Source organism: Trachurus trachurus (genome assembly GCF_905171665.1).
Source record: "Trachurus trachurus genome assembly, chromosome: 15".
In the NCBI taxonomy this organism is placed as follows: Eukaryota; Metazoa; Chordata; class Actinopteri; order Carangiformes; family Carangidae; genus Trachurus; species Trachurus trachurus.
The window spans coordinates 5,521,725-5,546,493 of record NC_139906.1 but is presented as its reverse complement, the minus strand read 5'-3'; the positions used below and the strand labels follow the sequence as shown (position 1 = coordinate 5,546,493).

General features: G+C 40.2%; 1 protein-coding gene across 1 annotated transcript in view; it reads left to right on the top strand.

Moving 5' to 3' along the window:
- LOC310998344 (protein kinase C epsilon type-like) overlaps nucleotides 1–24,769 on the top strand; it is an 86,106-nt gene that overhangs the window by 46,026 nt on the left and 15,311 nt on the right. Inside the window, exons 6-11 of the mRNA XM_083988332.1 lie at nucleotides 377–509; nucleotides 1,196–1,338; nucleotides 2,285–2,381; nucleotides 2,865–3,157; nucleotides 4,595–4,768; nucleotides 22,720–22,874. Coding sequence (XP_083844458.1) covers nucleotides 377–509; nucleotides 1,196–1,338; nucleotides 2,285–2,381; nucleotides 2,865–3,157; nucleotides 4,595–4,768; nucleotides 22,720–22,874 — 995 coding nt within the window. The remainder of the gene's footprint in view (nucleotides 1–376; nucleotides 510–1,195; nucleotides 1,339–2,284; nucleotides 2,382–2,864; nucleotides 3,158–4,594; nucleotides 4,769–22,719; nucleotides 22,875–24,769) is intronic.

Genomic DNA, 24,769 nt, shown 5'->3' with positions numbered 1-24,769 from the left:
ATTTACAGCTAAATGGATGAGAATGGTGAATTGTTATGTAAATGAACATGTGAACCATTAAAAATCATAATAAAAAGAGGGATAATGATTAGATTAGATTCATCCCTCTTTGGGGGAATTTAAAATATCAGGAGGTCAGGTCATACAGGTAGAAAAAGGCTGGCCAAAGACTGAAAGAGGACAATAAAAAAGTTTTAAGCTGTATGTATCTTTAAAAGTCTATGTACATGATATTTACAGCTTGAAAAGGAAAAATGGGAGATGGGCGTGAGAAGTACTTGTTTCCAAAAAAGGAATCACAGTGATGGTTAAAGGACAGATTGGACGTCCAGTCTCCTGCAGGTTTTGTCTCACTGCTCCTTTCTGTCTCCTACAGACGGTCGGGTCTCAGAGGTTCAGCGTCAACGTGCCGCACAAGTTCAGCATCCACAACTTCAAAGTTCTCACCTTCTGCGACCACTGTGGCTCTCTACTGTGGGGTCTGCTGCGCCAGGGGCTGCAGTGTAAAGGTGAGAACGGACACGGTCTCTCCGTCTCAGCTGTGGTTCAGCTCAACTCGCATCCTCCTCATGCATTAATGCTGCGTTCATAACAACTCGGAGGTCGGAACTCCCAACTCGGAAATCTGAAATGATTCCGACATCATTGCGTTCACGCTGCAGGAACTCGGAAGAAAAAAAAAACATGGATACCTGAAGGAAGTTTGGCATATTGTGGATCATAGCTGAATACGAAAAATAAATGCAGCAGTAAATTATGTTTATTTTGTAGGAGAGGAGACGCCGCAGATGAGTTCACATATAATGTTACAGCCTTGATAACAGTTCAACGTTATTTCCGTCACATACGAGGACCACAATTTCACACCATACAACAATCACAGCTTAATATAAACGTATTTCATATAGGCTACTGCAATAATACACCAAAATATGCATTCAAACCTCAACAAAGAACTTAAAATGTCTAAATTCTAACCGTTTAAGACGAGGGCTGCCATGTTTTGATGTTGTCGTGACAGGCAAGTCGGAAAGTCGGAGCTCTGATATGATACCCGAGTTTCCGACCTGTAATTTCCGAGTTTGACGCCGTTCAATTCATTTTTTACAACTCGGAGGTCGTTTTTTTCCGACTTCCGAGTTGTCTTGAACGCAGCATAAGTCTCACTCCTTCTCTGTGTGTGTGTGTGTGTCAGTGTGTAAAGTGAATGTACACAGGCGCTGTGAGAGTAATGTAGCTCCTAACTGCGGCGTGGACGCCAGGGGAATCGCTAAAGTCCTCTCTGACCTCGGAGTCACACCAGACAAGATCTCCAACAGCGCCCAGAGACGGAAAAAGGTGACGTGTCCTCGTTTAAGAATTTAAAGGAGACATATTCTGCCCCCTTTTCCACAAATTAAAATAGTTCCCAGGTGTCTTAAAGACATGTCTGTGACATGCTTCAGTCAAAATAACCCAAGGTCAAACATCACAGCTCTTTTCATCGTCTCAAAACAGCCCTGTTCAGAACGGTTGGTTTCAGTGCCTGTCCCTTTAAAAGCAAATGAACCACTGCTTGCCCCGCCTCTTCTACAGGTACCAGGTAGGGGTGGGGTTATGCAAATTCGAAAACTAGTTACATCACTGGAAGACATCTGAGGGAACAGCTCGTAAAGCCAAATGGATTTCAACCTAGGGAGCCTGAAAATTACAGATTTTTTTGTCAATTCCAACATTTTGGGGGCCAAACGGCGAGACAAACACCAAGATATATGTTAAAGTCCCCCTCCAATGAGCCTTTTTGGTTATTTTAAAGCATTCTCTGTGGTCTTTAAATTGTGATTATGAAGTTTTTAGCCAAAATCACAAAACCTGTGCCATTTCCCAGGGCTCTCCTTCTGCAGAGCACCAGCAGAACGCCATCAACCCCAGTCTGTCTGAAACTGCCAGTTTGCGTCTGCCATTGGTTCACAGCAATTTGAAGGCAGAAAAACTTGAAATGCAATTTTGTACTTACTTTTCTGCTGATATGTCGTCTAACATCAGAAAAATGCCATAGGAACATGTGAAAATCACAAAAAACACAATTTTCATTGGAGGGGGTCTTGAAAGAGCCTTCAAAAAGTGATATTTCCATAATATGTCCCCTTTAAAAAGATCAGTGTCTCGGGAAGTTTCTTCTCTGTCCAGCAAACAGAAAGTTAAAAAGTTAAATTCAAATATAATTTTTAACTTTGTGCATCCTCTACACATCAGCATGAATTAAATTCAGTGATGGTTTAAAATTCCTGTTGTGATTGAACAGCTCCCTCCGTGTCCGGACCCCCAGCAGCCGTTACCAGGGACGCCTCAGACAGAGGACGACCGCTCCAAGTCGGCCCCCACCTCCCCATGCGACCAGGGTAGGAGGCGCTCCGACCAATCACACACTGCAAAAACTCAAAATCTTACCAAGAATATTTGTCTTATTTCTAGTCAAAATGTCAAAACAAATCTTTATTATACCTAAAATAAGACTCATCACATAAAAAGTAGCTTGTTTTTTGACACTTTTTACTTCTTTCAAGCATATTTTCACTTGAAATAAGTAGAAAAATCTGATAGTGGAGCAAGTTTTTCTTTCTTATTATAAGCACAAAAAACTTGCTTTCACTGGCAGATTTCTCTACTTATTTCAAGTGAAAATTAGTTTGAAAGAAGTGAAAATGATCTAAAAACAAGTACATTTTTAGGTGGTGAATGGAAAGAGATTACTTTTGACTAGAAATGAGACATTTTGACAAGAAATAAGACAAATATTCTTGGAAAGATTGTGTGTTTTTGCAGTGCAGACAGACTTTCAAACTTAATGAAAAATCCAAAACTCACCTTGTGTTTTCATCTAGATGTGAAGGAGCTGGAGAACATCAGGAAGGCCATGTCCTTCGACCACCGCGGAGAGGAGCACAAACCGCACGCGCACCCACTGTCCTCGCCCACCTCCGTTGCCGCGGTAACGGGGGACAGCCACGGCGGGCCAGGCGGCGGCGACAGGGGCAGTAGCGGTGGCGTTGAAGCAGAGGCGAAGGGCGGCCGCGCAAACGGAGAAGTCAAAGTCCACAGCGCTCCAGAGGTGAAGAGGATGAAGCTGCACAACTTCCTGTTCATCAAAGTCCTGGGGAAAGGAAGCTTCGGAAAGGTGAGCGAGTGGCCTTCAGACAAACAAGAGGCGATCGAGCTTTTGCGCTCGCCGCTCCTAAACTTTGGAATAGCCTACCATTCTCAATCAGAACAGCTCCAAATTTAGTACATTTTAAATCTCTATTGAAAACCCACCTCTTCTCCCTGGCTTTTAACCCTTGACCGATTGTTTTATCATTACAGTTTTATTGTATGTTGTGCTTTTATCCAATGTTTTATCCGATGTTTATTTTATTTTATTGTACTTTTATTATTGTGTTTTTATCTGATGTTTAAACTGTAATTGAAATTGTTTTAATTGTAAAGCACTTTGGTTCAAGGTGCTATATAAATAAACCTGACCTGACCTTCAGGGGGGAGTGGGAATAAACAGGGTTGGGAAACCTGGAAAATGGTTGACTAATTTTCCAGGACATGGAAAACACATCAAATCTCCTGGAAAAGCTTGAGTTGCCCTGAAAAAAAATATTTATCACATTGTGACATCAGCTACCAGAGCTCTGTTTGACTTTTTCAGACCCCACCAAGGATTTCTTTTTTTTTTTTTTTTTTGAAAGAAGCGCCTAGTGAGAAAACTAGAGACTTTGAGTTGATGAGTGTTTCCAGTATTGGACCGCATGTTTGCGTTGTTCTATGATAAATTTGTCATAATTTCTAAACATGTAAGAGGATATTTCATAGATTAGTTAGATAAAAAAAAAGAAAAAAAGCTCACGCACATCCAAAATGTAGCCAGGTGCTGAGTCCAGGAGGGTAAAGCGACAAAAAGGAGGGAACTCACCACGCTGTATTCTCTCAAAATGTTCAATAATTTATTAGAGGATTACATGATAAAAGGACAAGGACAACGTTTCGTCAGGTCAGTCAGTTAGAGCAGTTGCTTTCAGGTGTTCTTCAAATGGTTTTCCAAGATCCACCCATGGGAGTGGATAAGAAAGAAACACAGGTGGGTGACAATTAAAGATCAAGAGGTCATAAGGAATCCTTAGTAACACAATGCAAGGTCTATAGATATTCGTTACCATCGCAAGTATTAAAATGGACACAGGTCGTCATATTTGATGAGAGTAAAGTTGGTATGGAAAAAAATAGATTAGAATAGATTAGTTACTGTAGAGCCACAGACTTCGAACCTTTAAATCAGACTTCTGGGGGTGAGAGACGAATAAACATAGAAACAAACTGATTAAATGTGCAAAATAGAATACAACTGTCAAAAAGAAGACGCATGAATGGGACAGGGGGACGTATTTTGTATATATCTTTATTATATTCTTTTATATAGTATATGTGTATTTATAGTATGTGCATATTTCCTTTTTGTATATAGTATATGTATATATTTTGCACTAGAATATTTCAATTCATTCTATTTTGTTTTATTTTATGTAAATTCTTAATTCTCTAAAAATTGTGACGTCTGTCGTGTGAGCAGGTGATGCTGGCCGAGCTGAAGGGCAGCGACGAGGTGTACGCCGTCAAGGTGCTGAAGAAAGACGTGATCCTGCAGGACGACGACGTGGACTGCACCCTGACGGAGAAACGCATCCTGGCCCTGGCCAGAAAACACCCGTACCTGACCCAGCTCTTCTGCTGCTTCCAGACTAAAGTAGGAACAACACACACACACACACATACATACAAATACACAAATACAAATGCAGGGTTCCTACGCAAGTATGGAAAAGTATAGAATTTGATTTTATACATTTCCAGGTCTGGAAAAGTATGGAAAATGGAAACTATTGTATGGAAATCTATTTATTTTATTTATCTTATCTTGGTTTGGTCTCATCTGAAGTTATTTGGGTTAACTATTTTGTATCTGCTATTGCACTTAGCTACAATCTCCGGGAAATAATTTGGTTGCATAATGGCATACACATTCAGAATAATGAAAACAAGATAAACTGCATGCTTTTTTTTATATTATGCATATCTATTTACTTAAATTTCACATATATTTTGATTTTTTTTACCAAGAAGTCTGGAGATTAGGGTCTGGAAAATGTATGGACTTTGGGAACTCTGCAAATGCAGGCTCACATTGCACCAGCAGGGGGCAGCATCAGGCTGTGTTTGAATCTGCAGTTGACAGACCTCACACACTCAACAATCTTAAAACCCACATTACCAAATGACATCTGGCCTGAACATGAAGCTTTAAAAAAACAAAACAAAATAAACAAAAACTTCTGAGTGGTGCGTTCAAGTCTGTTCTGAGAAGAAAAACCAAAAAAAAGAGATCAAAGGGACTAAATTCAGTCCAAAGTAACCAGATTTTGATTATTGTATTAAATAAACCTTTCAGCTATTGTAAAGAGTTTCTATGTTTTTAAGGACACAGAGTCACGTCCTTGTTTTTTTTTGTTTTTCTCTAATTTAAACATGAAAAGAACAAATAATTTAAACTGTGTATTATTCTCTAACGCTGATTTTCTACTTCCTGTATCTGCCTGTAAGTTCTTAGAAAAAATAACAGCTACACATCTGTGTGTCTGCAGCTGTCCATGTCAGGGAGAGTTGTTGTCGAGGCCTAACATTTCTGACTTTCCTGACTCATTTTGAGAAGTTCAAATTTACTCATTAATCGTCTTCATTGTAAATCCATAAATCAGCTGCGTTCATCTGTGCATCTGAATTCTTCAGAAATTACATAACGAGGTGTTTACTGCTCCGCCAAACAGGCTTGCGTTATCTTCTTTAATGTTATATAAAACGGTGGTTGTCACATGATAAATCGAACGGGTCACCGGATGCAAGTGATGAAGATAAAACATAAACTTTTTGTTCTTTTTTCTTAGTTTATTGGACACTTTAAAAAAAAAAAAATAATAATAATTTATGACACAATCTGTGGAGGAAAAAAACGCTTGATGTCGACAGTTCTAGCAGGAAGCCACTGGTTTAAATCACAATTAAATCAAAAAGAATTCAATTAAATAAGGAAATTAGATTTAAAGAGCGACAGATGTAAAGACATAAGGTCAAAAGGTCAAACACGTCCTTTAACCAGTGATTAGGTCAAAGGTTAAACACATGCTTTACATTTATATAAACACATCAAACCTCAAACATCTTACACAACTCTGGACGATCTGAACAGTTTTGAGGAAACGTGTGAAACGTCTTTTTATTCTGAAGTCATTAGTGAAGCGTCTGCCATCAGCTCGCCTTTCACTTCCTGCTCTCCTCTCATCGTCTCCGCCGCCACTCGGCTCATTTGTCCATCTATACAGTAAGTGGACGATGACGGACAGACCCACAAAGGGCCCAGACCCCCGTATGTTATGTCTATCTATCCTATGTTGCATAAGTGTTCCTGCCAGGAAGTGTATAGAGGCACCATACATGTGTGTGTCTATGTCCGTGTATATGTGTGTGTGTGTGTGTGTGTGTGTGTGTGTGGTTGTGTGTGTGCGCTTCTTCCAGTTTGACGACTCGCTGAAGGAACGGGTCACATGTTGCCTTGTTGTGCCAAGTCCTTTCAGTGCAACTTGAGCCTGACGGTGCCCTGAAGGCAGCACAAGCACAGGTGTGAACTTTTATCAGCCTCAGCCCGACCTCGACAACAAAGCGCGAGCTGGACGACAGACAGGTTGTCAGTCAGCAGGACTTTTAAAGTCTTTAAAGACGCCGAGTGACTGACGACCTTTTTTCTTCTTAAAGGGATAGTTCACCCAAAATTGAAATTTCACTCATTATCTACTCACCCTCATGTGGACTAAGAGCTGTGAGAAGTTTCAGAGTCCTCCGTCCCTTCTCTGAGTTACGGGGGGGTCTGTGCAGCAGTATTTGTCCATATAATGGTTGTCAATGGATACCAACTTTCTTCGTAACAAAAAGACACACCAAAAAACATCCAAATACCTCCATGCTGCTCGTCTGTAATGTCCGTCTTGTATTGAAGCCCCGACATGAGAAATTGTTCCGAAAAAAATTAAATAAGTCTATATTTCAAGCTTGTTTGTAGCGGAAGCTCCCAGTGTCTCGGTTCACTGCTCTTCCTGTGTCAGTGCAAATCTCGCGTGATTTGCACTGACAGGCGGAACAATTTCTCATGTCCGGGCTTCAATACCAGAGGGACATTACAGACGAGCAGTATTGAGGTATTTGGATGTTTTTTGGTGTGTCTTTTTGGACGAAGAAAGTTGGTATCCATTGACAACCATTATATGGACAAATACTGCTGCGCGGACCCCCCCATAACTCAGAGAAGCCACGGAGGACTCTGAAACTTGTCACAGCTCTTAGTCGACATGAGGGTGAGTAGATAATGAGTGAAATTTCAATTTTGGGTGAACTATCCCTTTAATGATCACCAACGTTAACGGACATTGTGGAGTTTAAGGTTTTGACCCTTTTAGATGAAGAATTTCCAGAAGTTTCCATGAGTCATGTTTCACTTCCCACAGGCCGACCGACAGTATCAAAGTGTTGGAGTCGGATTGAGCTTTTATTTTGTATTTTGTTTTATTTTGAAATGCAGAGAATTGAATAATTGTAGTCACATCCTTCAGTCTTGTTGGTGTTTTTTAGGATTATCTGTCAGGAGGATTCAAAGATTTTAAAGGAAGCTGTTAGTGAAACATGCAAAGGTCGAAGTTCTGCTGATGTTGTCTGCAGAGACAGGAGGAGGAGGAGGAGGAGGAGGAGGAGGAGGAGGAGGAGGAGGAGCTAACTGTGGCTGAACAGGACATTTTGTGAGCTGCATCTTTTGTTTATTTTCTCATAATGCTCCGAGTCTAGTGATGGCGTCTCCTGTTCCATTTATTTATTCCTGTTAGTTTCCTCCAAAGCAAACACACAAACATGTGCAGGATGGATGGAGAGAGAGAGAGAGAGAGAGAGAGAGAGAGAGAGAGAGAGAGAGAGAGAGAGAGAGAGAGAGAGAGAGAGAGAGACAGAGAGAGAGAGAGATGGACAGAGAGAGAGAGACTTTGTTCTCTGATGACAGTTTCATTTTGTCGTCTTTTAAACTTCATTATTTAGATTTCTTACGTTTATTCTCATTTCTTTCCATCAGTGCGCACACACATACACACACACACATGCACATACACACACACACACACACACACACACACACACACACACACACACACACACACACACACACATGTACATGCACACACACACACACACACACACACACACACACACACACACACACACACACACACACACACACACACACACATGTACATGCACATACACACACACACACACACACATGAACATGCACATACACACACACATGTACATGCACACACACACACATGCACACACACACACTGGCAGTCAGGGGTGATTGGGATCATGCTCTTGAACAAAACAAAGGGATTGTGGTCCTTACATAACCGCTTTGATCCTTATCAGCATCATGATGTGTATTCCATATGCTGTGTGACCCCGTCCTCATCCCCTGCCCCCCTCCCCCCCCCTCCTCTCCCCCCTCCTTCACCCCCCCCCCCTCCTCCTCCTCCTCCTCCCTCCAAGTCTGCTCCAGTCAGACGCCCAGTTAACCGATGTGATCACAGTAAACAAACTCACATATACACACTGACTGTACAGTATATAGCATACAGAATCATCACAGACTTCATGTCGCTGAGATTCAGCTCAGTGCTCGCTTTAAAGGGATACGCCAACATTTCTTTTCGTATCTTGCATCACTCCAGTCCCGAGTCCCTGACCAGCAGATAGACACCATCCTTTCGACTGTGCGTGCAGTAACAAGGGAGATAGAGCCGTATCGCCCGTAATTAGCTTAGCTCAAATGCTGGAAGTGTATGGGTAGTGTTAGCCTGCCTCCTACCTGAGCCAAAATCAGCAGTCAGAAGCTGATTTCATTTTAGCTCGACTTGACTTTTAGATCGACTTTATCCCTTGTTACTGCACGCACAGTCAAAAGGATGGTGTCTATTTGCTTGTCATGGACTCGGGAGTGAGGCAAGACACGTAAAAAAAACAAAAATGTTGGCGTATCCCTTTAACGAGGGGAAGAGAACACACCACCATCCTTCCCTCCAGAGCCAAACTGGATCAAGTCTGAACCGATTCTGAATCAATTACTGATCAAAGAGCGGCTGCGGCCTCTCTGCTCTTTGCTCTTTCACTTGATTGATTAAATAATTGACTAATTGTTGCAGTGGCGGTGGCGAGGTGGAGCAGTGGTTATAGCTCCATCACCTCTGGGTTCAGTCCCGGCCCCGAGGGGGTTCGAGTCCTCTCTGTGTGGAGTTATAACGTGTTGTGTTGTCCGTGTCCAAACACATGCACATGATGAGGTTAATGGGTGATGGTGACTCTGAAGTGCTGCAGGTGTGAGTGTGAACGTGAGCGTGAGGTTGTTTGTTGGACATTTTTAAAAGCAAACTGAAGAGCTACCTTTTTAGCCTGGCTTTTAACTGAATCTTATTATTTTTATCGTTATAAAACATTTAATTCAATTAATTTATTAATTTATTTATTATTATTATCTTTTTTATTCTATTTTATCCTATTACACCTATCTATTTTACTTCATTTTATCTAGTTTTTATTCTCTCTTCTTCTCATTTTATCTATTTTACTTCATTTTATCTAGTTTTTTTTCTCTCTTCTTCTCATTTTATCTATTTTACTTCATTTTATCTAGTTTTTTTCTCTCTTTTTCTCATTTTATCTATTTTACTTCATTTTATCTAGTTTTTTTTCTCTCTTCTTCTCATTTTATCTATTTTACTTCATTTTATCTAGTGTTTTCCCCATTGCAAATGATTGAGGTAAGATCGCGTTTCCTCGATGTCTCAAAAATCCAATGTTCTAAAATTATTGTGTGAATGCGTACTGTATGTGTATGTGAATGTACTGTATGTGTGTCTCCCAAATATGTGTCCCCTATATGTTCCTTGTTTTTACCTCTGTGAATCCTGGGATTGGCCCTCGGCCCCCCCGGACCCTCGCCCCCTGCACAGAACAACAGTTTCAGCTTTTGCATGTAAAAGACGAGATTTTCAAAAGTGCAGAAATGAAAATAAGAATCAGATAGAGATTTGAGTTTCTGTTTGTTCCTCTCTTTGTCTTTGTATCAGTTTCTCTCTCTAATCTGATTTTACACCTAGTTGCAGTTGAACGGCTGCATTTTTTTTCATCTCGTCTATTTTCATCTGTCATCTCTCTGCTTCTTTGTCTCTTTTTTTTTTCTCTCAGTCATCCAGTCGATCCTTCATTTCACGGGATGTGAAACCCTCAATGATTCATGTGCTGAACCTGCAGAAGTCTGCGTCCAGACATGTTGTATTACACACAAACTCTGACATAACCCCCCATATATTCATCGCCAAACCCTTGTGTGTGTGAAGTAACTTTAAAAAACACATTTCTTAAAAAAAAAGAAATCCTTGTTCAGTAATAAATAATGCATTATACTGTATGTACCGACGTCATACAGTAATATTAAGGCAAGGCAAGGCATCTTTATTTATATACTGTAGCGCATTTCATACTAAGGCAACTCAATGTGCTTTACATAAAGACAAAACATTTAAAAAGAAAAAGTAAAAAAAGTACAGAATAAAACAGCATAAAAACAAAAAACACAAGGTTAAAAGGAGCAAAAGAAGAATAAAAAAGTAAAAGAAAAGAAAATAGATCAAGTTTAAAGTTCTTAAAAAGAGCTCAGCTATAAGCACATGAAAAGAGAAATGTTTTTAACCTGGATTTTTTTAGCCGCTGCAGTTTATTCTATAGTTACAGTTTTTCTCTGTGTCTGTTGTTTAGTCTATTTACATAATAAACATTGTTTATTAACTTCTTGTGTATCAGAATTAGAATTATTCACATTTACGTCATTACCGTATCAGCTCAGAGCTCTTTTTTTAGTTTTCCTATCGCCGAGGCCGTGACATCATCATACTCAAAAATAAAGTTTTTGTACTTTGTGTGACCTATGTCCTACCTACACCCTCCTTACCCCTCCTCCCCTCCTCCCTCCTTCTCCCCTCCTCCCCTCCTCCTCCCTCCCCCCCTCCTCCCTCCTCCCTCCTCCCTCCCGTTCTTCTTAATCGACTGTGGGATCGCAGCAGTGTTCCCTTATCGGCCTAATTACCGCCGAGAAATGTAAATAACATTATACAACAGTAGCGGCGGGGGCCTTCGCTCGCTCGCTCTGCTCTGCTCGGCGCACAGAGGTGAAAGGCAGGAGGGAGGAGGAGAGGTGTACGAGGAAATGGAAAGCGAGAAAGAGAAAGAGAGAGAAGAGATGCAGGAGGATGAGAATTAAGAAGAACAGGGAAAGCTGGTTGTGTTTGTCATAACAAGGTGGCGGCCGGGAGCGAAGGAGTGAAGGAAAGAGGATAAGAAAGAAGTAGAAGGTGAAAGGGTTTGTGGGTGAGGTAATATAAGGAGCAGGACAGATTAAAGCCAACAGTGAGGGTTGTGTTTTTTTTTTTTTTTTAATGAGCTGTAATTGGTGAAGATCAGAGGAAACAGAGTCGGCCAGAAACAAGACAGGTGCATTAATGATGAAGCTTTGTTCTCTGCTGCCGAGGACAGAGACAAAGAGACAGAGAGAGAGACAGATCTGACAGGTGACTGAAAGCAGAGGTGGAGGAGAGCCAGATGTTTCTGTCAGAAGTGTCTCTGACAGGGAGAGGCTCAGATGTTAACTGAAGAAGATGATAAATGCAAAAGTAAAAAAAAAAAAAAAAAAAAAAGACGCCGATTACATATATATGAAATGAACGATTCGTACGATTTGCTGACAGATTGATGGAGTTTGGAGGCTCCGTTCTGCTCTGCTCTCGGCCTCCCACACATCGTCATCTTCTTAAAGGGATAGTTCACCCAATATTCAAATTTCACTCATTATTTACTCACCCTCATGTGGACTAAGGGCTGGGAGAAGTTTCAGAGTCCTCCATTCCTTCTCTGAGTTACGGGGGGGTCCGCACAGCAGTATTTGTCCATATAATGGTTGTGAATGGATACCACTTTTCTTTGTCCAAAAAGACACACCAAAAAACATCCAAATACCTCCATACTGCTCGTATGTAATGTCCGTCTTGTATTGAAGCCCCGACATGAGAAATTGTCCCGAAAAAAATGAAATAAGTCTATATTTTAAGCTTGTTTGTAGCGGAAGCTCCCAGTGTCTCGGTTCACTGCTCTTCCTGTGTCAGTGCAAATCTCACGTGATTTGCACTGACCGGCGGAACAATTTCTCATGTCAGGGCTTCAATACAAGAGGGACATTACAGATATTTGGGTGTTTTTTGGTGTGTCTTTTTGGACGAAGCAAAGTGGTATCCATTCACAACCATTATATGGACAAATACTGCTGCGCAGACCCCCCTGTAACTCAGAGAAGGCACGGAGGACTCTGAAACTTCTCCCAGCCCTTAGTCCACATGAGAGTGAGTAGATAATGAGTGAAATTTCAATTTTGGGTGAACTATCCCTTTAAGTCGTCTGTACTGTACCTTCAAAAATAAAATAAATGAGCTCTGCTCCTTATGAGCTGGAAATAATCCACACAACACACGCCATCTGCGTTACACACGGTTCATACAGGAATGAAAGAGTGAATGCGCGTTTTGTTTTGTTTTGTTTTGTTTTGTTTTGTTTTGTTTTGTTTTTTAACTTCCCCTTTTTGTTTGTTGTATTGTTGTGTTGTGTGGTGTGATATCACTTGCTGGTGTTTGTGCGTTTGTGTGTGTATGTGTGTGTATGAAGCAGTGTTGTCCGTGTGCTGGTCCTGGATCAGGTGTTGGAGGCCAGAAGCAGAGGAATTATGTAAGTTACATGCATGAATACCTAATTTCTATTAGTCTGACAGAGCTGCTCTCTGCTGGGCCATCTGGCAGCCATTATCCTTCAACCCTGGAGCACCCGGCTCCGCCACACGTGTGTGTCTGTGTGTGTGTGTGTGTGTTGAGGCTGAGGTGTGTGTGTTACCTGCTGCTGATGCTCAGGATGTTCAGTGAGGTTTTAAAGTCTTAACACGTGGATAAAAAACAGTTGGAAGGAGGCAGCGTTTACGTCACGATTACATTCTGTTTCTTTGTACGATTATTGTCAGAGAAATAATCAGTGTTACGATTATCACGATTATTATGCATTAATTAATTTCACAACACTATGAATGTGTAAAATCAAATACAGTCAAAATATAATTACAATACTCATTGTTTACACAAAATATTTCAAGTATCTAATAATATATGACCAATTATTACCAATTTACTCCCCCAGGGGAAGTGTTTGAAATATTCAGGTCATAAATTGTCATCTATACCAAATGTTTACGTTTATTTTAATAGTTTGTTGTTTTATTTTGTGTGTTTATTTTAATACAAATGACACACTAACATTTAAATCCCTACCAATTCATTGTTACGTTAGTTAAATGGACCAGTATCTGAGCATTTACCTTTATTTTGGTGCACATCTGCAGATCCGGTTCCAGCATAATCGCCCCAGTTGGAAAGCTCCTTCAAATGCATCCCCTCCTTTCTCCTGACAGATCCTGAGTATGACACTTAAAGGGATACTTCACCCAAAATCGATAATTCACCAATCATCTACTCACCGTCATGCCAAGGAAGGGTTTGGAGAACTTTCAGAGTTATCAAAACGCTTTAGGAGTTCCAGGGGGGGTCCGGCTGGCAACGGGTTTTCATATAATGGCGGCGGATGGAGCTCACTTTTGAATCGTCCAAAACACACACTATGAAACATCCAGATACCTCCATACTGCTTGTCTGTACTGACCCAAGTGTCCTGAAGCCGCCACATGAAAAAGTTGTTCGGAAAAAAATAACTTGATCTCTGTTTTTATCCTTGTTGTAGCAGTAGCTCCCAGTGGCTGAGTGAGATTTTATGCGAGATGTTCTTCCGTGTTTACATCAAACATCCAGTGGTTTACAACGACAAACGAACATCTCGCAACAAATCTCACTCAGCCACTGGGAGCTACTGCTACAACAAGGATAAAAACAGAGATCAAATTCCTTTTTTCCCAACAAATCTTTCATGTGGCGGCTTCAGGACACTTGGGTCAGTACAGATGAGCAGTATGGAGGTATCTGGATGTTTCATAGTGTGTGTTTTGGACGATTGAAAAGTGAACTCTATCCACTGTCATTATATGAAAATTAGCAAATTATTGATTTTGGGTGAAGTATCCCTTTAAAATCTAAGCTCTGGTTGTCAGCGATGTGGACTCAGGTTTTGAAGGGCCACACATTCGTAGACGGGCTCTGAATTCGGACGTAGCTCTCGTGACTCCTGTGTGAGCTCAGTGTTTACCTCCTTCACTGCACAGTTACGTATCTGTGTGTGTGTGTGTGTGTGTGTGTGTGTGTGTGTGTGTGTGTGTGTGTGTGTACTTGTAGTGTTGGTTTTAGGTGTCAGGTCAGACTGTGACTGCGGTGAGAGAGCGATGTCGGGGTCGTTGCCAACCCGACCTCAGCCTGAAGTGGTTTTATGGTTCTGCTCTTTATTGACTCGACCACAAGAGGTCACATGTCAGGAAAACAAACCATAAACATAATTGAGTTGATAAGGAGCTGAACAAACAAGCAGGGCTGCACTTTTTTTTTTTTTCTGGAGAGTCTCAAACAAAAGTGAAAGTCACAGATTACAAATGTAAATACTTAAAGTGTGTATCTTTGTCTCATTCAGAAACACAACTTTATTAAAAACTCAAACTCTTACCAAGCACATTTGTCTTATTTCTAGTCAAAACAATCTCATTATACTTAAAATAAGACTCATCACATTAAAAGTAGCTTGTTTTTAGACACTTTTTACTTCTTTCAAGCATATTTTCACTTGAAATAAGTAGAAAAATCTGATAGTGGAGCAAGTTTTTCTTTCTTATTACAAGCACAACGCAGATTTTTCTTATTTTACAGACTTATTTTAAGTGAAAATTTGTTTGAAACAAGTGAAAATGATCTAAAAACAAGTTAAAAACAAGTTCATTTTTAGGTGATGAGTCTTATTTCAAGTGGAAAGAGGTTAGTATTGAGTAGAAATGAGACATTTTGACAAGAAATAAGACAAATATTCTTGGAAAGATTTTGGGTTTTTGCAGTGCACTCTTCATATTTAACTCCTGTTCTCCATCCACCTGTCATCCATCTCTCCTGCTCACATGTCAAGATGTTCAGACGGTACACACACACACATACACACACACACACATAGACGACTCACCTCTGTTCTGCCTCACACATCGTCTCCAGACACCATGTCTTTATAAGGCCCTGCTTTTTCCTGGAAGTCGACTTCTCGTGAATCTAATCAAGACAAACTACTCACTTCGCTGTACAGATGTGTTTTTTTTTTTTCTTTCTTTCTTTTTTGTTTTTGTTTTATTTTTGTTTTATTATTTTTTTCACCAGTGTAAAAAAAAAAAAAAAAAAAAAAAACTCAGCTGCGCTCTGTTCATGTGTTTTCATGGGAACCAGGAGTAAGAAGATATTCTGTGGAAGAGCCAGCAGCCCACAGCTCACGCACCGAACTCCTGACAGCTTTAGTGAAGAACGACAGTGAGGGCTGAGTTTTGCATGCAAGAACAATGAACACACACACACACACACACACACACACTGTAGGCACATGCAGGCCGCTAAGCCAAATATGTGTCAGTGCTGAGCAGTGGAGAGCTGTGTTTTTTTGTTTTTTTTTAACTACAGTCATTAGTGGAGATGTGTTTGCTGTTCTTGGGATGTGGTTCAGGCATGTAGCTACACTCACTCACACTTTTGTAACTTTATACTTTATCACTGACATGATGCATTCTTTCATTCTTTACCCCCTGAACCTGAACTACTTGTGTAAACCTGGCAGATCAGAGAAGAAACATTCTTAGAAATCGCTTTGTCGTGTGATGATGTGGGCGGTTTCAGAGCAGACTGACTTTCCTTTTAGCTTTCGCTTTAGCTTAGCACAAGCCTGCAGGAAGACGTTTCACCTCTCATCGATGAGAGGTGAAATGAGATGAGAGGTGAAGGTGAAAACGTCTTCCTAGGCAAATAACCAAGTCCAGTTGCTTTCGATTGAAAACTCCTTTTAGCTTAGCACAGTTTACCTGAAACAACCTGGACTTTTAAATGGCTGCAGGCCTGACTGTGACTTTGTCCCTGCAGTAAAGTGTTTTTTCTGCATGATTACATTTCCCCGCATCGCTGCTGCGTTTGGGGAAGAATGTTTTGGAGCAGCCACTTTGGGTCCGTGTATAAACGTTTTGCTGCGTTCCTCTAATTTGAGATCGGCTCCAGCTTCTGGACGCCTCATCTCGTTCCTGGATGATTTGTTTCTTCGGGCAGTTACGGTACAAGTTTTTTTTTTTGTGTGTGTGTGTTTTTTTTTTAAGGACAAACATTCTTGATCTGATTCCAGGGCCACACACACAATACACTCTGTCCTCCAATTACAATCATTTCCTGCTGCCATCACCAGTGAGGAGGAAAAAAAACAAAAATGGAGAAGAGAAAGAGAAACCCCTCCTCCTTAAAGGCAAAGTCCAGTCCATCTGCGGTGAAATTCACTTGGAAAAACAAAGATTGATTAATTTCTGGACGGTCGGCGATGCATGAATGTGATGAAGCCTCGGTCCCACATGGGGAAAACAATAAAGGGACAGTGTGAAGAATAGATGTGAGTCACTCAGGCTCTCCGGGTTGTGTTGAATGAAATCACTGAGTGCATCTCTACTGGGCCGGCTCTGTGTGGTAATGACTAGCAGCCAAACGGTAATGGCTCATAATGTTCCGAGGAAAATAGGGCAGCAATTCACTTTTTTGTTTTTGTACACGGACAAAAGTTCAAACCCCTCCTGTTGTGTGTGTGTGTGTGTGTTTTCGTTTTTCTTTTTCTTTCTTTCTGTTTTTTTTTTTTTTGTTCCCAGTTTTGACAAGTGCTTTTACAGAGAGAGTTGATATTGTAAAGGTGAAGAGGTGCAGAACGACATGTTCTAGGTTGCACAACTGATAGATAGATATCTTGTGCTTTTATTTTGAAAGGAGGGAATTGAGAACATGAAAATGTATAGCAAAGGAAGGGTTTTCTTTCTTTCTTTCTTTCTTTCTTTCTTTCTTTCATTCTTTCTTTCTTTCTTTCTTTCTTTCTTTCTTTCTGCTTCCTTTTTCTTTTTTTAGTCTTTGCCAATTTCCTCACTTCTCCCATTTTCCTTTCTCTTTGTCCTTATTTCCTCCTCTCTTTCCCTCTTTCCTTATTCCACACTGATTTTACTTCCTTACCTTACAGTACCTTACCTCCTCCCTAATCCCTAACCCTTATTTAGTCATAATTTCTTTCTTTCTTTCTCTCTTTCTTTTTTTCTTTCTTTCTTTGTGCTTCCTCTTTCTTTTTTTAGTCCTTGCCAATTTCCTCACTCCTTCCATTTTCCTTTCTCTTTGTCCTTATTTCCTTTTTACTTCCTTACCTTACCTCCTCCCTAATCCCTAACCCTTATTTAGTCATAATTTAACCTTTCTTTCTCTCTTTCTTTTTTCTTTCTTTCTTTGTGCTTCCTCTTTCTTTTTTTAGTCCTTGCCAATTTCCTCACTTCTTCCATTTTCCTTTCTCTTTGTCCTTATTTCCTTTTTACTTCCTTACCTTACCTCCTCCCTAATCCCTAACCCTTATTTAGTCATAATTTACTTTTCTTTCTTTCTTTCTTTCTTTCTTTCTTTCTTTCTTTCTTTCTTTCTTTCTTTCTTTCTTTCTTTCTTTCTTTCTTTCTTTCCTTATGTGATGTTGAAGTCAATGCATATATCCAGTAACATTCACTTTCCTTGGGGGTGTGTGTGTGTGTGTGTGTGTGTGTGTGTGTGTGTGTGTGTGTGTGTGTGTTAGACAGTGAAGACAGAACATGTGAGTTAATGTGTTAGGGGGTTTATGTAAGATGCAAGTTGAGACTGGTTTGACATACATTACAGCAGGGTGGCATGGAGAGGACATATGATTACACACAGACACACACAGACACACACACACACACACACTAGATGTACACAATAGTGAGATAATCATCAAGACATTGTCTGTGTTGGGTTGTGGGTCATCAGGGTGTGTGCCTACAGAATGTGGAGTGAATGAGTCTACAGTATGGTGCATGTATGTGTGTGTGTGTGTGTGTGTGTGTGTGTGTGTGTGTGTGTGTGTGTGTGTGTGTGTGTGTGTGTGTGTGTGTGTGTGTGTGTGTGTGTGTGTGTGTGTGTGTGTGTGTGTGTGTGTGTGTGTGTGTGTGTGTGTGTGTGTGTGTGTGTGTGTGTGTGCAGCGGGAAGCCAGTATCTGTACATTTGTAATTACACTCAGGAAATGTTTATTCATGTTTGATTGGGTGGGACCAGCCGGGACTCTGGGTACATTTAAACAAACTATTTCGACATCCTGTTTAAAGTCGCTTTCAGGAGGAGCAGAGAGGGAGAGAGAGAGAGAAAAAAAACTGCGACTGAGGTGGACCGCCTTCGACTTATGTAAGAGTCGGTCCTGAGGCCCCTTTAAACTGACACCAGAGGGGAGCGAAGGAGCCCGAGGTCGGCTTTAAAAACACTATAAGAGCCTCCAGCTGCTGCGGTCGAAAACAGCTGGATTCACCGTCAGGTCAAGAAACTGATCAGTCTGAATAGAAGCAGCGTCCTCGGATAAAAAACAACTTCCTCCCTCTATCACACACTGACAGTTCACCTGCAGTTATGACACAGAACAACAGAGTGAAGAGGAGAGAGGAAAAAAAATTCTGTGGATTAAGATCTTGTTGCTAAAATAAATACATAAATCAGAAAGCTGTCACTTTTAGGGTTAATAGAATATACATTAATCAAAAAATATGCAAATATTTCACAGTGGATTTGTTGATTATTACAGATTAGCCTACTAGGAATAGGAATAGGAATTTCTACAATTTAGGAACAAACTTCACTTGGATTCAAGAATGCACAATAATTTGTCTGATAAAAAGTTTGCTAGCTGCTAATTGGATCCATAAATAGTCCGTTTATTGATTTTTCACAATTTCTCAAATTTAGAAATACTTTATTTATCTGCTGTGGAAATTTGCTGTACTGTTAAATTTATCCGTTTATCTGTTTTGTTTTTTCATTTTAATTTACATTGAATTCAGCTTCTCTCTGAGGTTTTGAATCCTGCCTGTTCGATGAATCTGGTGACAACGTCATCAAACAGACAGAAGGAAACCAGGGTTATGACTTTTCAGATCCTGTGGTTTCTGTTTACTGTTAGTCACCTCCGTTTTATTTGTTTTTTACCAGGAAAATAGCAGGAAGAAAACGCAGGAATACGGTAATTATTTCCCCTTTGATGGTAAAACCAAGAAAAGCAGGAGATTGTTTGTCAAGACCCAATAACAATCACGAAATTTCCACAGAATCTGTGACTGAAAAACAAAGTGAAAAAAAAAAAATCTCCACCTGTTCACACCACAAAAGTTTGTTTTTAAAGGTGCAGAGGAATAGATGGAGGGAACCGTGCAGGTGTTAGGAAACCAGCCAGAAACTTTTACAGACTGACAGAATTTAAAATTTACATTTAAATCTGCTTTTATAATTTAAAAAGATTTCCCATCATGTTTGATATAATTTGACGTCAACAGCTGAAGAAATTTGAGACAATGCAAGTCAATTTTTCATCTACTTGCGCATGTGCAAACCAGTAAATGCAAACCCTTTTTTCCCTCTAACACTGGTGAAACATGGAAGAATCTGTTGTTTGTCATTACAGGTGTCAGGCCGATGTGTGTGAGAATCATGAATGAAAAGGAAATGTGAATATTTGCTTTGCAATTCGATTTACGCCCCTTTATTTTCTGCTTGTGGTCCTAAACTTTTAGGGGCCACGGTGCTCCTATAGTACAACATGTTAGTCTGCAGCCCTGCATCTCTCTGTGATTAGTTCAACAGTATAAATAGAAACACATTGTTCAGTCTGGTTATCGGACTGAGAGACTGATACAGAGTAATAAAAAAGAACACAACAATTCTACATTTCCATCTATAGTAGAGGTGGTGTCATCTGGTCTTTGTGCAGTTATATATATATACACAGTGAAGCTCACAGCAGGGAGGCTTCCCTTAACCTGCTGTAAACACACTCAGGCCTCAGATCTAACACACACATACATACATATATACAGCTCTGGAAAAAACTAAGGGACCACTTTCACAAATGTTTCTTAAGTTTCCAATTTAAAAAAAACTTACAACTCATTCGACTTAATGAGACAGAAGATAATACTATTAAACATTGTCATTTTCCCACCGAAATTGATTAATAAACTCTTCCCAAATTAAAATATCTGTGTTGTGTCTGAGCAATGAATATGAACATGTTTTCTTTGCATTATTATTATCACTCAAGGTCTGAAAAGACTTAAAACATCATTGACTAGTTGTCATTTTCTGCCAATAAATGCTCTAAAAGACAATATTTTTATTTCAATTTTGGGAGAAATGTTGTCAGTAGTTGAATAGAATAAAACAAAAATGTTAATTTTACTCAAACACAAACCTACAAATAGTATTTTTTTTCCAGAGCTGTATATACACACACATACTGTAGATACATATAGGGTCCAGTGTTTGTCACCTTTACCTCTAGCAGTGTGAACCCTGAGGGCTCAACAATGGCTCTGAGGGAGTTCCTCCTGGTTTCTTATATACGGAGCTGTTTATATCACACACACACACACACTCCCCCTCACACACACACACACACACACACACACACACACACACACACACACACACACACACACACACACACTCTCTCTCTCTCTCTCTCTCTCTCTCTCTCTCTCTCTCTCTCTCTCTCTCTCTCTCTCTCACCCTCATTTCCTATATGAAGAGAGAGAGAGAGAGCAGGAATTCAGGAAGGGGTTCATTTTTCCTCAGAGCCCACGTTCAGCACCGAGAGAATAGAGCGCGGAAGGAGCGTTATGGAGTGTGTGTGTGTGTGTGTGTGTGTTTGTCAGTGTGTGTGTCACAGGAAGGGGTTCAAGTGGGAGTGCAGACAATCAGTGTTTGTCACATAGTCATGTAATTTGTGTGTTTCGTACACCCAGGGGAGACGGTGTATGTTGTGTCGTTAAACGTTGCTTTTTATTCTCAAGGCACAAAATGAAAACTGTACAAAACTTTATTGATATCAGCAGGTTGCAATATTATTATTATATTATACCAAATCAGATTATTATTATATTATTCAAAATCTAATTTTCATGAAAAATCAAATTCAACAATGTCAAAAATATTTTCATGAACAGAATTCAGCATTTTTTAATTCACACACGTGTGTGTAAGCTCTGGGAGTAAGTTTATATTTAATAACTAACTGGAGACTTGGTCCAGGTTGGATCGTTATGAGTGAAAATTATGTTTTTCTCAGTTGGTATTGAAAATGTTTCCTGAAGCCAAGGTCTAGAACGAGTCGACAACCTGAAACTGGAGTGAACTGTGTTTTGGTCTTAAACTGTTGCCCAGACAAAGCAAGATATTTGAAGACCTTGGACTGAAGGAAACTCTGATGGAAACCTTCCTCTATTTTTTTTTAAACCTTCTATAGAAAAGCAGGTCGATCAATAATGAAATAATGGTTATTTGCCGCTCCTACCACTTATCAAGACGAGTCCAAATTCAAGGATCTGTGCAGCAGCTGCTCAGATGTTAGAAAGTGACAAACTATCATCATCACCTCGGTATATCTGAGCCACCATGGTGGAAACTTGTTAAAGGGATAGTTCACCCAAAATTGAAATTTCTCATTACTCATTATCTACTCACCCTCATGTGGACTAAGGGCTGGGAGAAGTTTCAGAGTCCTCCGTGGCTTCTCTGAGTTACAGGGGGTCTCGGCGTAGCAGTGCATGTCCATATAACGGTTGCAAATGGATACCAACTGTCTTCGTAACAAAAAGACACACCAAAAAACATCCAGATACCTCCATGCTGCTCGTATGTAATGTCCGTCTTGTATTGAAGCCCCGAAATGCGAAATTGTCCAGAAAAAAATTAAATAAGTCTATATTTCAAGCTTTTGTTGCAGCGGAAGCTTCTCGAAGCTCCTTTTCCCGGTTCCTCAAATTTGGACAAAAAAATTGTGTCCTCTTCCGAGCTTCGAGAAGCTTCTGCTACAAAACAAGCTTGAAATATAGACTTATTTCACCTATTTCAATTTCACATTTCGGGGCTTCAATACAAGACGGACATTACATACGAGCAGCATGGAGGTATTTGGATGTTTTTTGGTGTGTCTTTTTGTTACGAAGACAGTTGGTATCCATTTGCAACCGTTATATGGACATGCACTGCTACGCCGAGACCCCCTGTAACTCAGAGAAGCCACGGAGGACTCTGAAACTTCTCCCAGCCCTTAGTTGACATGAGGGTGAGTAGATAATGAGTGTAATTTGAATTTTGGGTGAACTATCCCTTTAAGGTGGTATTACTACATCTTTCCTGTGAGTCTGTATTAAACATGTTTCAGACCTCAGAGTGGCTGACTTCCTGTCTCCATCTCTCTCTCTCTCTCTCTCTCTCTCCATCCAGGACCGTTTGTTCTTCGTGATGGAGTACGTTAACGGAGGAGACCTGATGTTCCAGATCCAGCGATCGAGGAAGTTCGACGAGGCGCGCTCCCGATTTTACGCCGCCGAGGTGACATCTGCCCTGATGTTCCTGCACCGGCACGGAGTCATCTACAGGTACAGGAACCATGACGCTGGGAGCAGCAGCATTTCATTTCATTTCATTTATTGGATCTCCATTAGCATCAGCACATTAGCATGGCTATTCTTCCAGGTACATCAAGGAAAAAGTAGAACAAAAACAACTAATACAGTCACAACACACAGATTCAATCATCCAGTAGACGCAGACATACGTATAACACAAGACACAATACGCCACTTGTACAATACAATTAAGAATCTATAAATATATATGTGTACATACAAGGGGAAAGCAATATAGCAAAACATACAAAAACCAAAAATAGTAATCTCATAGGGCAAGGAAGAGAACAGGCACTATATTATATATAGCATGTACCAACTACTGCAGCTACAACATTAGAAGAAACTGTTTGAACAAGAATTTATACCTCTCTTTAGAATCTGTTAACACAATATAAAGTGGCAACGAATTCCGCTCTAGGATGGCAACAGGCCTGCGTCTCCGTTACAGGACGGATAAGAGAAAGTCCAGCAACTGAGATTCCCACAATTGATGAACAGAAATATTAAAAATAAATAAAAAATATTAAACATATTAAAAAAAAAGGCAAATTAGAACTTGTTTCTCTGAAGAACCGTGGAGCATGAATGTGGCGGTGGAGGCTGTGGCCTCGTCCTTCCATAACATTCAACATTGAAATTGAAATTGAAATTGAAATTGAAAGCCTTTATTGTCATTATACATCAGTACAACAAAATTATGTTGCTACTCCACTGGGCAATCAATAAATAGTAAAATAGTAAAAAACAATAAATATAACCAACAACATCTATACAGAAAGTGCAACTCGGAGAGCGAAGAGCCGCTGCACTCATGCGCGCCGCCATCAAGTCCGTTGGTGACGCTCACCTCTGTCCTCTCCTGACATTTACTTTAAATGTGTGTGTGTGTGTGTGTGTGTGTGTGTGTGTGTGTGTGTGTGTGTGTGTGTGTGTGTGTGTGTGTGTGTGTGTGTGTGTGTGTGTGTTTTCATGTGTGTGTCCTGGTTCTTCTGCGTCTGTGGTGTGCGTGAGTCGGGTTCACAGAACAACTGACCGTGTGATTTGTGATCTTTGCAGCGGGAAGCCGGTCTGACGGCTTTTCACTTGGTTTGGATGCGACCGTGGAAAACACACAGACTTGTTAAATGCTATTAGCTTAGCATTTTGTTTTGCACACTGTCATTTTTCAACATCAGGGTTATTTATTTTCAACCAAAAATGCGTATATATCACTTATCATGCCCCCAATGAGAATATATTGATTTTTAGTTTTTGAATTTTTACCCTTTGGTCTTTTTTGTCATTAATTCAGACAAAAATTTTCCTCAAACTTGAATCCTTGTGTCTTTGACAAACCTTCAACTTTTGTAGGTTTGAGTGAAATTAACAAGTAAATACAAAAGATACATAACAAAAAATAAAAATACATAACAAAACAAAAACTCACTCTTTCATCAAGACGTCACACTCACTTGTTCATCCCCAACGATCCACTTACAGCACAGTCACTTTAAACAGTCCAGTAAAGGTTTAATGAATTTACTCAGGTAATTACAGCAGGTCTGGTCTCTGTGAGTTAATGCACCGAACACCTCATGACCACACTCCCTTAAATGTCTCTGGCCCCTCGTCTCTCCGTTATGTTAAACTAATCTTCTGATGTCGGTCACCTGTCACCTCTTTCCTAATCAGGTCTTTCTTCTGTTTCCGATTCTCATTAAATATCCATCGGCTGCAGATTTAATATTCAAGCCCTTAACTTTTCACCCAGCTTCAGGATCACGTTGAGTTTTGAATTTGAATTTGTACCGTGTTTTTGCAATTATATACATTGTATTGTATTTTTGTATTTTGTCTTTTTATTAGCACATGAAAGATATACA